At 39.2% G+C, this 15258-nt stretch overlaps 1 protein-coding gene across 3 annotated transcripts in view; it reads right to left on the bottom strand.

The window, feature by feature from the left end:
- arhgef10la (Rho guanine nucleotide exchange factor (GEF) 10-like a) overlaps positions 1 to 15258 on the bottom strand; it is a 148821-nt gene that overhangs the window by 131890 nt on the left and 1673 nt on the right. For all 3 annotated transcript variants that reach the window (XM_074639229.1, XM_074639244.1, XM_074639238.1), the window contains exon 2: positions 3157 to 3450. In XM_074639229.1, coding sequence (XP_074495330.1) covers positions 3157 to 3445 — 289 coding nt within the window. In that variant the 5' untranslated portion in view covers positions 3446 to 3450. The remainder of the gene's footprint in view (positions 1 to 3156; positions 3451 to 15258) is intronic.

The following is a 15258-nucleotide window of genomic DNA, read 5'->3' as shown; positions in this document are numbered from 1 at the left end:
CACAGCAAAGGTATTTACAAGGAAAGTGCTGTTAAACAAATGTCACGATCGATTTCCTTTGGATCCCACCATGTAAACACATGTCATCTGGCGAGGGAGGCATCTGAATCTCAGCTTCTCTCAGCCCTCTATTACATAACTGTAACAGACCTCCACTGCACACTATTATCAACGCCCAGAATTCCCCTACGCATCTCCACAGCCCACTTAACGGATTACCACACACATAGACTTGGTAAAAAAGCTTTTTAATTAGGCGGTAATCGCTTCACTTTGTCCATCGGAACTTCTCCAAGACCTAAGTCTCTTTATCTGGGAGTGTAATTACCAGGGCCTGTTTGGCAACGTTAGCCAGGTAGTAAATATATCATACTTATATCTACATATAACTTCCATCCAATTAAGGGGAAATTTAACTCCGCTCTGTCTGCCTGAGGCACTAATTAAATCCTGTTAGGGGAAGATTAACAACACATACAAGCTGAAGTCAATCACACAGCGTGTGGTTAAGGGAAACTGATCAGAATACATTAACTAAAGAAGAAACATAAAATCTGAAGGCCAGTTTATCAAAGACAGATTATCGTACAGTGAATTAGGTAGTGGTTCAGTGATTTGCCCGGCAGGCAGCAGTTTGATGACAGCGCACATGTTGAGAGGATGGAGCGGTGGGTTTTGGTTACAGCACAGCAACGTCAACCACTATCCGTGTGTCTAAAGTTAAAATGGTTGAAGTTACATTAATTTAAGCCAGATGGTGTCAAACTGTCAAAGTCCACACCCATCAGCAGTGGTGGAAAATAAGTAAATTAACTCATGTCCTGTACTTTAATTCAATTTCCCAGTATCCGGTACAACCCAATTTTCCAGATAGGCCAAAGAAAAATGTCTTATAAATGTTATTTATAAGATACTTTCTGGGGGGAATACTCCTGAGCAGTTCAAGACCTATTTTAAAACAAATTCTAAGGTCCATTCATACTCAACCCGTCAATCTCTAGATCTTCATCCTCCTAAATTCCTCACTAGTAGAGGTTAATTTTCGATAAGATTTAGGGGAACCAAATTATGTTCAAATTATGTTAATACTTTTCACATCTATCAATAAAGTGTTCATCTGTCAAATGTTTCAAAAGTCGCTTAAAGGGTCATTTAATTGCTGTTTTGTAATTGCTTTTCCCCATGTTGTCCATGTATCTGTTTTTATGTTTTTTATTTTTTCCCACTCACAATGTTGTTTGGTTACGATTACCCAGAAGTCATTAGATATTTAAATCAATATCCTCCTCACAAACACTAACCATACACTTCAACGCAACACACACACACACACACACTTGTCTTTTTTATATATTTACTGTATTGTTATTGTTGTTATTATATATATCTTGTCCTAATTGTTTTTTAACACTATTATGTAGTCATATTATTTCTTTATATTAATCTTATCTCTAGGTGGAGGCGTCAGATAAGCCCAGTGGGTTTTTTGCCTCTTCCTGCACTTTATATTATTCATTTATTTTATTTTGTTATGTTGTATAGTCTTAAATTGTGCAAAATAAATAAACAAATAAACAAATCATCCAATATTTGACAAAATGTTGTTATGTATAATACTATAGCACTTTAGATAAAGCCATACCTTCATAATGAATCGATGGTTAACGTGACGTTGCTATGGATACCAGTGTTGGGCAGTAACGTAGTAAGTTACTGTGATTAAGTTAGCTAGCTAACGTTAAGTTACTTGTTTCAGTAATGTTGTGTATAAATCAATAATACACAGCTCATTGCTTTACAGTTAGCTACTAATATATGTATTTGACATTTTGGGTGGCTTGTTTTGCAGTAAATTAACTTAACACAGTTGCTAGTTTAGGTTTAGTGCAGGAGCTGGATGAAGGCGGCTAGCCTACCACAACAATGGACTGTATCTTCTTAGAAAAACAAAGCCCTCTCCAACTTCATTAGCTAATATTTTCTTTGGGCCTTCCCCAAACATATCCCCACCAATATCTTATCTAATATATATCTAATATATCTAAACAGTATTGGTGCAACTCCTTTCACCATTAATTACTGCGTATAGTGTATGCAGGCTACACACACTACAGTCAATGAACACAGAAGAAGTGACTGACTAATTCTACTGTTTTGTAGGATTTAGTTTACTTTTTAAATAATATTTTAAAAATATTTAAAGGGACTGTTTGTAAGAATCAGAAACTGCTTGTTTACAGCGACACCTGTGGGCGTTAAGTCAACGAAAGTCAGCGTCGGGTTCCCGCTTGCTCGCTCTAAATAGACATGAACGAGCATCGCTCAAAACAGTGAGGCGACACACGTCAGCTAAAATCACAATATCACTCTATATTTCACCTGCTTGGCAGTAATGTTAGCTGACCTGACGAAGGTCTCTCCATGAATCAATGCTGATCCTAGTGTTGGCTTTTCCTGCTTCAGCCTCCCGACCGCGGTCAGAAGGAACAGGGAAGACACCGGCACCCGGTCGGAGACGATAAAGTAACTTGCTGCGGAGCCCCGTCACTTCACAAGACACGGAAAACCTCTGTTGGTCTGGAGGAGCTGCAGCAGTTATTTCTGCACAAACGTCCACTGTACATTTACTAGATATTCTCAGAGCTGCTAACTCTCCTGCAGTGTGCAGTGTGCGCACATGAACTTGAGGTGGAGCGAGCTGTGAGTGAAGGCAGGCAGGCAGAGGAGCAGAGTACAGCAGAGACTCCGGCCCTGGAGACCAAAGCTACGGTCTCCCCTGCGTCCTCCGACCGCGGCCAACTCTGTTTTGCACGACGGGCTTCACTAGATATAACTTTGCGTTTTTGTTACTTCCGTGTAGTTTGTGTTGGAGTCTTGTCTGAACAGCGTAGCCACACGCAAGCGAGCATAGGACACCGACCCGGATTGATTTATACGTGTAAGAAGTTACAAACAGTCCCTTTAATAATTGGTTATTTTTTTCAATCTAACTTGCTCATCAAAACTTAGGTAAAGGAAGTACATCTTCCACCAAAGTGTATCACTTGTTTATGTTGTTCTGAACAGCTCTATCATCTACAGGCTACAGGTGAACAACCAAGATCGATTCAGCACCTATTTAAAAAATAACTTAATTATTGCAAGAAAATATGTTACCTTCACTAGAAGCTACGTCCTTGGCCTTGCCCTCCTGTCTAGCAGGAGGCGCAGCTCTGACAGGTTGTTTGCTGTCTGTGCCTGTCTGCGAAACACTGCTTGATGTCTCACTGTCCTCCTTTTTTGACAGCAGGACAGATGTAACAGAGTCAGAGGTGATCCCTTTATTGTCCTCCTGAAGCTTCTCCTCATCCGCACTGTCATCAAAGGAAAACATTTCCCCTTGCTCCTCATCTTCCTCCTCTTCATCCTCCTTTGGCGGTTGCTGTTGCGACATCGCAGTAGACATAATCCCTGAAAAAGAGACACAATTCAGGTGTAAATAGATTGTACCAAAATAAGATGTCCACCATTTGAGCTGAAAGTGACACCTATGATGAAAACAATGATTGATACCACATAATCAAAAAATAATAATAAAATTGAATGACAGAAAGATAATCTTCTATAATATTAGAGACCCTGAATAATGAAGTTAAGATCATGTTTATTCTTTTTTCGAGGATTTGCGAGCTTACAAATCAAAAGCACAGAAAAAAAGATTGCAAAACATAGGTTGTAACCTGTCTGCATCTGATAATAAGCTGCACTAAATATGAACTCAGGAGTTATTGCTTGAGCCTTAATGTGCTATTTCCAGAGTACTGGGTGATGTTTTAACTCCCACCCTTCATATAATAGGAATTATTTGGATACAGGCAAAAACAAAGCCAAATGGACTGAAGGATTGGAATGTTCTCTGGTCTTTATAAACAGTGCAAAGCTGCTTAACCAAAACACCTTTTAAGATATTCAAAATAATCAGTGTTGTGCTAAATAAGGCTGAACTGAAATGTCCTCTTAAAGTGACAGTAGGCCGAATGTTTTTGGCATCATTGGGCAAAAAATTCTTAATAACCTTTCAGCATATTGTAATTCAAGTGTTCTGAGATAAAACTAGACTTCTGCATCTCCTCATGGCTCTGTTTTCAGGCTTTAAAAATCGAGCCTGTGACGGGAGACTTTGGCCAATCACAGGTCATTTCAGAGAGAGAGCGTTCCTATTGGCTGTTTATTCAACGGAGGCAGTTGTCAATCACTCATAAACTCCGACCAAACAGTCAAACTAGATAACTGATAAAATATTTCTTGCCTAAAATGTTTTCAGAAACATCTTGTAGTGTACTGTTTAGCTGTAAAATGAGAAAGTTTGCTCCGGCTGGTGGGCGGTGCTTGGTATTTCCTCAACTGATCTCAACATGGCTGCCGGGATACAAAGTTTCTCATTTTACAGCTAAACAGTACACTACAAGATGTTTCTGAAAACATTTGAGGTGAGAAATAGGCATTAAAGTAACAGAATATTCATAGTTTGATCATTTGATTGGAGTTTGCGAGTGATTGACAGCTGCTCAGAGTAGAAAGGCTCCAGCTCGGCTCTGATTGGTTGTTTTCCTCCTGTCTATAAGAAGCACTAGCTGGAGGACAGAGGCACATGAATTTTATTTTATTTTTTTTCGGATTACATGTCTCATGCACTACTGTCAGGATACAGTGTCAGTTTTATAAAAAAATACTTTTTTTAATCATATTTGCTCCAACTTGCCTACTTCAGCTTTAATCCTACAGTGTGTTCACAAATTAGACTGGAATTCTTACACTTGTTTTCTTCAGCAGCAGAGTGTACTTAGTGTTTTCTTGCAGTGCATAAAAACACCATAAATCAAGCAACTTTTTCAAACAGTTCGGCTAAACATATGAAATAAAATTGAAGTAATGTGCACTTAAATCTCCTCCACATTTCAGGTTCACAGAGAGAGAGAAACATAGTTTAATCTAGCACTATAAACATGACATATGGCCGTTGGAAAGACTGTTAGTTAAATCAAAAGAGTCTGACGAGGCTTAGTGGCAGATTAATTAAGATACCCACACACCCGCTGATGAAAACATGCGCCCTAACGCTGCAGACCTCAATTATCTGAGAGGCTAATTTCATCTCATCTTATCAATGAAAACAGGTATGACAGCAGACAAGACATCTCAGGAGTTAATTAAATGAAAAATCAATATACAGTATTTGCAAACACACATAATGTTTTACAGTGATTTTGAACCTGTGGTATTTCCTCAACGAATAGCTGGGCGCCGTGTAAATTGCCACCTGTAATCATGGAAATTAGATTTGCTGTTAGCATATTTTCAAAATAAAATGGAAATACACCATGACACATGTCCTCAAGGTATTAAATTGCTGCACACAGTAATCGTTTCATTATTACACAAAGTGGGGTTTTTCTATGACGTACTGTTCCTGTGCATGTTAGTGTACAACTCGATGAGCCCAGCATCTGCTTTGCATTTTGATCAGCACCGAACTGCCTCCCATGCTGGAACATTCTTGGGCCTGATGGGCAGTTTTTGGGCTCCTTTGGGGAAATGACAGCTTGGAGCGGAGGACGGCTGAAAAATTCATTGTCAGCACTTGTTTTTTTTAACCTGGATACAAGGGCTGTCCTGATGTCCGTTAAAGCTCTCTTTGCTTGCTGACTGCTAATTCTGGACATGTTTGTTAGCACTGTGGTTCAGGAATAGCGATAGCTTTGAATCCTGAATTACCACCATGAAGAAGAGTTACCGTGAAAATAAAAGTCATGTGAAGCAAACGCTGTGGCTTTCTTTAGAAACCAGTTCTCTGCGTGTTTACGAGTACAATATGGACCCAGCCACCTCCTCTGTACCACAGACACAGTTTTTCCAGGCGGCCCACACATTGGTCAAATCAACAATGACTCTTTTGTGGGGGGAAAAGTTCTGCTCAGCCTCAGAAAGCATTGTTTCTACATTCGTCACTGCAGTACTGATTAGCTCACAGGTCATTTGGGCCATGGCTGTGCAGTCTATGGTATGGCTCGTATAACTTGAGGAAAAAGGGAGGAGCTGCTTCTTTCAATGAACGCTTTAGAAGCTATCGGCATAAGATCTTGTTGAAAGTTACTGCCACGATTGTACTTCCAAAGATGAAAGCCATTCTTTATATAACTGATATTTTCACATTATTACAATCAACAAACAGCTAGTGTGTAGAATAAAAGAACCAAACGTTTTTCACTTAAAGCTAGGGTTGTTAATGTTCTTCAAGCACATTTTTGTTATATTTGTTGAAATTCTCTTGACATCTTGACAGCAATCAAGTTTTATGACAAAAAAAATTTAAAAAATCTGACTGGCTGTCGCAGGACTGTAATAAACCTGTCCAATCATTGAAATGTGTAAAATGTACATCATAAAAATCTGATTTTATTGTCACACATTGTATTATACACAGCGAAGCACACAGTGAAATTTAGTCTCAGCAACCCATCCTAGGATTAGGAAGGGCAGCTACTATACAGCACCCGGGGAGCAGTTTGGGGTTCCAATGCCTTGCTCAAGGCCAGCTACCAGTTCACAGTCCATACTTGGTCCGTGCGAGGACTTGAACCGGTGACCCTCAGGTTCCCAAGCCAAGTCCCCACAGACCGAGCTACTGCCAACCCAGTGATTGGATGGACTACCTGTTGTCTACCTACCTACCCAACACATTGTCACTCCCAATTCGTCAAATACCGCTGCTTGGTCAGTGCCCCTCAGCATTGGAGACCAACGTACGGGGTACCCTTCTTGCGGTACTGTCGGACGTGTCAAGGACGGCGTGTCAATATATGTCCGTTACATGCATAGTGTCCTTCGAAAATAAACTTCTGTTTTCACAGAAAGTTAGACAACACGACCACTTAGTTAAGACTAGCGACTCACGGGACTAACGATACTAACAAGTCACATGACTAACAACTGACCCTGTCAAAATACTGTAAGTCAACACTGGTCATGACCTGTGTTGACTTATTTTGTACCATTTGACCCATCCACCACCCCTCCTGCCCACCCTAAGCGGAGTCCCTTGCTCTGACCATCAAATAACGCCGCGGGTGGGTTTACATTGGAGTTTGTTGAATGCCCCGTGCGTCGTGTACAGTCGCTAAGGGGCGCCTTCGTGCATCGTTATCCAATGCCAAAGGGCACTTACCAAACGGCGGTACTTGATGAGTTGGGAGTGAGAACGGATTGACCTGCCTGCCTGCGTGCGCTCTGCCCTTGCACTCTTTGCGCATCATAGTTTTTAGGTTGATTAATTTTTTTAAATTTAGCGTATTCGTACTAGTTTCTCAACATTACCGACCCTGGCTTTAAAATAACCCTTCTCAGAATCAACATGACAGGTACTCTGAGCAACTCTCTTTGAGGGAAGGCATTTGGACAAGCCATCAAACACACTGCAGCTTAGAAAAATAAAGAGCCCCGGGAGTGGAGCTGCGTGAAAGCTATTCTTGAGGGGAAAATAAGATACATCACAGAATAGAGATGAAACCAACTCCTACACACCCTGTCCCTGACCTACATAGAGCTCTGAAAACTCTCCCGCTGTGCACCAAATGTGCTAATGAGCAGAGAGATGTTGTAAATGAATAGAGGAAAGTGAGGTGCATACACTTTCATGGGTGACCCGTGGGTACGCAAGGTCACACGTTTGCAGCTCACATTCTGATTGCAAACCTCAAACATTATATTGTGTGTTGTTTTAGATGTAGTTCTTGGATTTGCATATCTCATCATTCACAAAGCAGTAAGGATATGCAATCTGCTTTAAAACATGAAATGAAATGACAGGGTTTCAAAACAAAAGGAAAACAAAGAGTTTCCTAACCCAGTAATTCTCCAAGTGGGGTCCCCCAGGGGTCCGTGGCACTCTGCCAGGGGGTCCGTGAAAGGTTTTCACATGCATTCATTTAAATCATCATGACACATTGTTATTTCAAAAGGCTTTATATTTAAATTTTTAAATCTACAGGGGAGGGTGGTGGATGGGTCAAACAAACACAGGACTTTCACCCAGGAGACCGCTGTTCGTGAAACCAAAAGTAAACTTTGACTTTACGCTTTTTCCGTAACGTTTTACGTGATGTTGTTTTACATGACGTTTTACGCAATGTTGTTTCACGCAACTTTGTTTTACGCAACTTTGTATACGCAACGTTGTTTAACAAATTTTGTTTTATGCAATTTTGTTTTATGCAACTTTGATTTGTTTTACATAACGTTGTTACACTTGTTACACAAAGTTATGAAGAAAGTTCGCCAACGGTGTTTGTTGTGTATTTACAGTTATTGTGGTTCTTACATTATCTTGGTAAGTTATTATTTTCGACAATAACCATGATATTTTTTCTAACCTTTACGTAACGTTGTTTTACATGACGTTGTTTTACGTGACGTTGTTTTACATGACGTTGTTTTACGTGACGTTGTTTTACGTGACATTGTTTTACGTGACGTTGTTCTAAACAACTTTGTTTTACCTAACTTTGTTTTACGTAACTGTTTTTGTTTTACGTAACGTTGTTACACTTGTTACGTAAAGTTACGAAGAAAGTTCGCCATGGGCATTTGTATTTTACTTGTTATTATTTCAACAATAAACATGATATTTTTTCTAACCTTAACCAGGTACTTTTGTTGCCTAAACATTACCAATAATTTCACAACGTTGACCACGTGTGATTGTGTGTTTCTGCAAGAGTGATATGAGGCTGATAAGAAACATATTTATGAAACATTTTCATTCAACGTATCCCCTGGTTTGTAGAAACGTACAATGCCTACATTTTTTTCTGATGACTGGGTTGGTATAATAGTTCATAGATTATGTTCTAATCTGTCAAATTTATAACTCTCTGCAAATATGTTTAATACATGTCTAATACCTTTCTAATACATGTATCTTATATCTTTTACATAACTAAGACTATAGAAGTGTAAAAACCTCAAATTATTCAGAGACATACATGAGGGGATCCCCAGTATCCTGGATCCTTGGCTAAAAGGAGATTGAGAACCTCTGCCCTAGCCAGTAACTGTGATCAAGGCTTTCAGTCAGGATGTTGCAGATGTGCATATTTAGTTCTAGACACTCATTTACAGAGTCCTATGTTTGACCAGACAAACATCACAGCCATTGGTCAGTGGCAGTCGGGTACATCAATAGACAATGGCAGAGAGCAGCAGCTGGTGATGACTGAATAAACAGCATTGGGAAATCTAACAGAAAGTCACTGAGAGCACCGTTACTTAAGGCTTTTCCTTAACAGAAAGTGGCACACAAACACTCATCAGACAATGAGAGACCAGCGGACCATTGACAACAACAAACAGTGCCAGGCGGAGACGCTTCTGCCTCTGGCGCTGCTTCGTTCTGCACCTTCCCCGAGGACTTGCTATCAAGAGATACGAATGTGACTCGGCCAATTTAGGAACCGCAAACAGCTCCTTGAGAACAGACGGAATATATCTTTCTCTGGCTGTCAGAAGCCATAACAATCTGAGTGGGAGGCAGTACACAAGACATCTGTGGATTTCACGGATGCGCTTAAACATCACGTTGCCCTTCCAAAGATTTTTAGAACACAGAAGAAGCTATTGCATTATATATTATGAAGGTTATGAATATTTAAAGTTTCACTTTAAACGAATTTCTGAAGACTGTGTGCCAAAGGCCATGTGGAATATCATGTCAGTCACTCTGTAAACACAACATGATTAGAAGTACATATTTGAGATATACTCTCGACCAGGTTTGCCGTCATGTTGCCACTGGTGAGACATTCAGGGACATGTTATTCATTCAGGAGCCAGTGTGGCCTTCATGTGCCCTCTGCTGCACAGAGCAGCTCCAGTAATGTCAGTCCACAACAGCAGTGATGTGCTGATGGTGTCACATTAGTCAAGGACACAGTGCGAGTAACCTCCACCACCTCCCATCTGGCATTTGTGCTCACAGCACAATACAGTATGGTACTGGACTCGTGTGTGCTGTAATGAACAAACACTGAACAGAGATAAGAATGTCCTGAATGTGTTAACCTAACAATGCTTTATTTGATCAGGAAAAATAAATATATGCCCAGGTTATACGGTACAAACTCATTTCTTTGGATAATTCTGGCACACTATTTTTCAGCATATGACAAGATAAAGATGACTAATAAATCCTGTAACACAAAGCAACCGCTGTATCTGCACAGGCTTGAGTGGGCTGCTGATCAATGCCAGCGACTCAACAATTATCTTTCTGTGTCAGTTATCTATTTTTCTCTTGCAGAGGATCTTTGTGGAGGCTCTTCAATATTAGATAAGTTATAATGATCAAAGCGTTCAGATTCTAACATTTAAAAATATAAACTTTGGTCTCCAACTGGAGGACAAGAAAACAGAGTGTGGGAATAAGAATTTAATTATTTTGGCAAAATATTTAATACACAAATCTAATTTCTTAAAAACTATTCCTGTATTTGCTGCATATCTAAACGAGATAATAGTATACAAAAAAATATGTGAAATGTTATAAAATTCAAAAAGCCCTTTGTCCTTATTAATACATTAATTCCTGATTGACCACTTGTGGTATTTTTTTTTATTTCATTATTTATTTATTTTTTTAAATTCTATTATTTATTTTTGTCTCTTTTTTATTTCATTATTTATTTATTTTGTCTTGAATAATGACTTTTTTAAATTTATTTTTGTCTTGAATAATGAAATTTTGTTTCATTATTTTTGTCTCGAAATTTCCTTTGTCGTTTGTTATCGCTTGCTCAGTTGCTTTGTTATTGTGAACTTTATTCTCTTGAATATGACATGTGCCTTTTTGATTGTGCAATAAAGAAAGATAAAACTTTCTGTGTCACTGTTTCTGGATTTCAAATACCCAGCTCACTCAGTCTCTTCCCTTCCCCCACATACTTGTATTTTCAACACTATTGTGCAAAACCGTTATTATTGTACAGTATTTTACTATTTATTAGGGTACCTCATCTAACTTAAGAATCCATTACTGGCTGAAAGTTGTGACAGAAACCGATGTATGGGAGGATAAGTTTACAGTTTTTCCCATTCGCTTTGGCTCAATTCTCGAATGAGAATTATTTTTTTTAAAACATTATTACTGCTCAAATCTCTGAACAATTAGTTTGTTGTTCACAAAATATTTGAATTTCTCATTCTTTCGAGACAATTGCATGTGTTTTGGTACGTGTGTGCATATCTTGCTGATCAAAACGATGAGTTGATTTTCAGTGAGATTGTCAACTTCTAAATGCTCTTTCATCGTTTGAGCCATCACATACAAAATTATCCATTCAATTATCAAAATCTTTCAGACATACATGTATATTCCATAAATATCTATTACATGCTGTTACATTTACTGTATATACACAAATGTGCATGTCTTGCTTATGTGTATACAGTATTGTAGTCTATAGTATTGACTTTTCCCAGTAAACTTTTACCTACTGCTGAAATGGGAATTGAAACAGCTCAGTGCGATACACAACAGCATTCAGGTAGACAAAACGGACATTCTTGTATCGTACAGTAAGCAGTCAGTGTCAACAAAAAAAACACCAAGCAGAGACTTACATATACAGTTATACAGTAAGTGCTGCACTCCCTTCTGACAGCCAGTAGAAATGAATGAAAGTCATGAGTTACTTAAAGGTGTCTTGTTAGTCATCTCTTCCAATGCTAGAAAAGTGCAGCCACCAAATGTCATGTTCTGGCTGTGCCAGTCTTTGTTATTAGTTATGTTTATGTGATTTTGGTTTGTGTTTTGGTTTCTTTTATATTCTCATTCCTGTTTCCTGTTTTATTTTGTAATTCACTCCTCCTGTGTCTTGTCTGGTTTTACTTCCCACCTTTGTTTGTTTTCCCGCCTTTTGTTGATTGTCTCTCCAGCCCCGTCTACCTTGTCCTCCGTGTTACTTGTTACCTCCTGCCCTGATCCTGGTGTTCCTCGTGTTTCCCTGGTTTGTGATTTTTGGTTTTGTCCTCTGTTTGGTTTTTGTTGTTTGTTTCCATTTGTTCTTTTGTACTTTGTTCCCCTCCCTGCATTTTTGTTTTTTCTTGATGCCTGGTGTTTTTTCTGTTGTTCGGATTATTTCAGCTTGATTTATTAAAGCTCGCTTTTATTTAAAAACTACCTGTTCTGTCTGTAACTCTGCGTTTGGGTTCAATGTTAAATGTAAACTCCCCACACGACACCAAACCCATCTCTTATATCTCAGATAGATATGTCTGTCCTATGCACATGTTACACGTTAAAGTGGTATTCCAGAAATTTAGAATTGCACTACCATCAAGTGTTTGGGGACTCACTAGAGAAAGACTGAGAAAAGGAAAGGTAAAAAAAAAAAACAGAGGCCGAGACATATAGAGTTTTAGTTCCTAGTGTGGGTCGAGTTTCATAAGTAATGGATGCTATACACTTCCCCTAATGAAGAGGTTTTCAAACTGTGAGAGTGGCACAGAGGGAGTGACATGAAGCAAAGAAATGTGAAAGTTGCATGCTGTCGTTCTAAAAAGATCAGGGAGTTAGTTATCGTAGTTTGGCATGCTGTTTTGGCCCACTTATCAACACGGTCAACAGGTGGAGTGGCAGGTACTTTAAAGGAACAGTGTGTAGCATTTAGGGGGAGCCGTTTCTTCAGTAGTCCAGAACGGACAAACAAAACTCTGGCTCTAGATAGGGCCATTTCCGATTTTTCATTTTCACGTTGGCCATCGTAGTTCTCCTACACATTTGGCACCGTGAGAAGTTTCGGTTGATGCTGCCAAATCCTACACACTGCACCTTTGAAATACTTCAGCCCCACTGATTGCCGCAATTAGCGTCAAAAATCTTACTACTTCTCGGAGTCATAACTCAGTCAACATCCATGGTTATATGACAAATAGGAACTACTAATGCGACGTACTTTTAATGGTGCCAATTTGCCAAAATGTAAACACATATAGGCTAAGGTCATTGGAAGATATAAAGGGCTGGATAGAAACCAGAGGATCTGTAACCTTTGTAATGACAATCGCTCAGGACACAAGTATCCTATTTTGTTTGCATGTAAAAATGTAAGCATAATGAATTGTTATTACAATCAGATACGGGAAAGGTTATTTGTAAACTAGATGCCTTTTTGAAAAATGGCCATCCTTTGTTTAAGTAACATGTGTTGTACTTTGGCCATGCCGTGTGGCATCGTTTTGTTATTATTGTATGTTCTGTTTGTACTCCATACCATGTGATCATGGTCCTGAGCCACATAAATAAATTAAATGAAATTAAATGAAAAAAGATCAAGTAGTAGACCACAGTATGACACAGATGACGGGGGATGTTCGGGGTCGCAGTTGTCTCAATTTTGTCTGTGAGGGGACCCGTAATGTCAGACTTTGAAAACCCTGCCCTGATGCAACAAATAGTTAAACACTGGCTGGTACATGTCCACGCCTTTCAGACTCCACTTCCAGGTTTCAACCCCAAGCCGACATGTCATCATGGTTATTTTGAGAGAATCTCTGACTTGACACAGCTTCTCCAGAGCCACAAAAGAACTGTAACAAAACTGCAGAGGCGTAGTTATCCCCAAGACACATGAAGTCACCTTTATGAGTAAAATCTGTGTAACACCTTTCATATAGTACACAGACGATGCTTTTCTCCTGCTAATTGTTTCTTTATAAAGAGGGTAAAGCTGACCCACAGACCAATTTATTAACATTCTGTCTTTTTAATAAACAGCCTCACTTTTAAAGTCCAGTGTTTCACTATATGGTCATAGCTTCAAGATTTCACCACCACTAAGAAAGTCACTTTTGAAGTACGAGGCCTTTTGATTTCAGTTTGTGGGATGATCCTTGCTACTTGTGCATATTAGAAATAGTAAAGACTAAGATCAAAGTGTCCAAATTTAAAAGCTGAATCTATTTTCTTTTCAAAGTCAAAAGCTCCAGGATGAAGTTTCCTTTGAGTGCTGAGACTAGTTTCCTCCTCTCAAAATCCGCCTGATCTCACTCTTGAACAACAGTATCACTAAAAGTACAACAAGTGAGACACAACACAGAGGACAGAACAATAGTTATTTGAACTACACTTACTTTGATCTGAAAACTTCGGATGTAAACTGTCTCTGACAATTCAGTGTTGGGCAGGTGCAGTGACCAAAACTCTTGTATTCCCACAGTCAGCTGTTGCCTTTGGCATCAGTCCTTGTGTTTGTCTGATGTTAGCTATTGTACAGCCTCAGGTAGCGAGGCCTGCTGTCACTTTCATCAGTGCAAAAGAGCGGGTGGCTGCTCTTTGATGTGCCAGTCAAACCAGATATCATCTATGAAAATATACTCCTGAATGAAAATGTTCGTTCATTATCATACAATGCTTTCACTATTGGCCAACTACCTACAACTCAATGTAAGCAAATGCTGAAGAGATTAGGTGATGATTATTCTTTAAACCAGTGTAGTTGAGTTGCTTTGGCCTTGTAATAAAAAAAGTCATGTTTGGGTGACGTCATAGAAATAGAATAGGAGTAGAACGGACATTGAACTGTTTTCAGTGGTAGTTTGACTAGTACAAAAGAAAATGACGTTTGTTGTTAGTTGTTATGGTGACGAGAGAACACATGTCAGTGGGACTGTAAAGTGTGGTTGCAGCTCACCAGGAAGTGAAGGGACGCAGCTCCAGAGACGGATGGTTGACTTGTTGGCTAAGTAGCATGTCCTTTTTTTTTTCTTTCCTAATACCGATTCTGATACCTGAACTTGCGGTATCGGCCGATACCAAGAACCGATCCGATACCAGCCTGATAAAAATAATATATAGTGTTTATTATTATTATTTAACAGCTGTTTACTACTGACCATGTATGGATAGTGGACAGTAGTTGCCAGTGGCAGCCATGATACATCCTTGGCAACAGCACAGTGAAGGCTACTGTTTTGGAGCGGCGAATTGATTTCCAATTAAACAAGTTGATTTTTTTCTGGGTTATTAAATTACGGTATAGGATCGGTGCATAAACTGGCGTACTCGCCAATACCCAATCCCGAATTTTGGGTTGCTGGTATTGGAACAACTCTAAAAATGTTCATCTGGCGATAGCAATGTGCTTTCCTACACTGTGACAAGAGTGTGTGGATGAAGAATTAGGTTGTTAAATTGTACTCATTTACTCTGGCTCTCTATGCTTCGTA

Source organism: Sebastes fasciatus, chromosome 1 (assembly GCF_043250625.1).
Source record: "Sebastes fasciatus isolate fSebFas1 chromosome 1, fSebFas1.pri, whole genome shotgun sequence".
NCBI lineage: Eukaryota > Metazoa > Chordata > Actinopteri > Perciformes > Sebastidae > Sebastes > Sebastes fasciatus.
The sequence above is the reverse complement of the archived record's forward strand: the minus strand, read 5'-3'. Positions and strand labels throughout refer to the sequence as shown.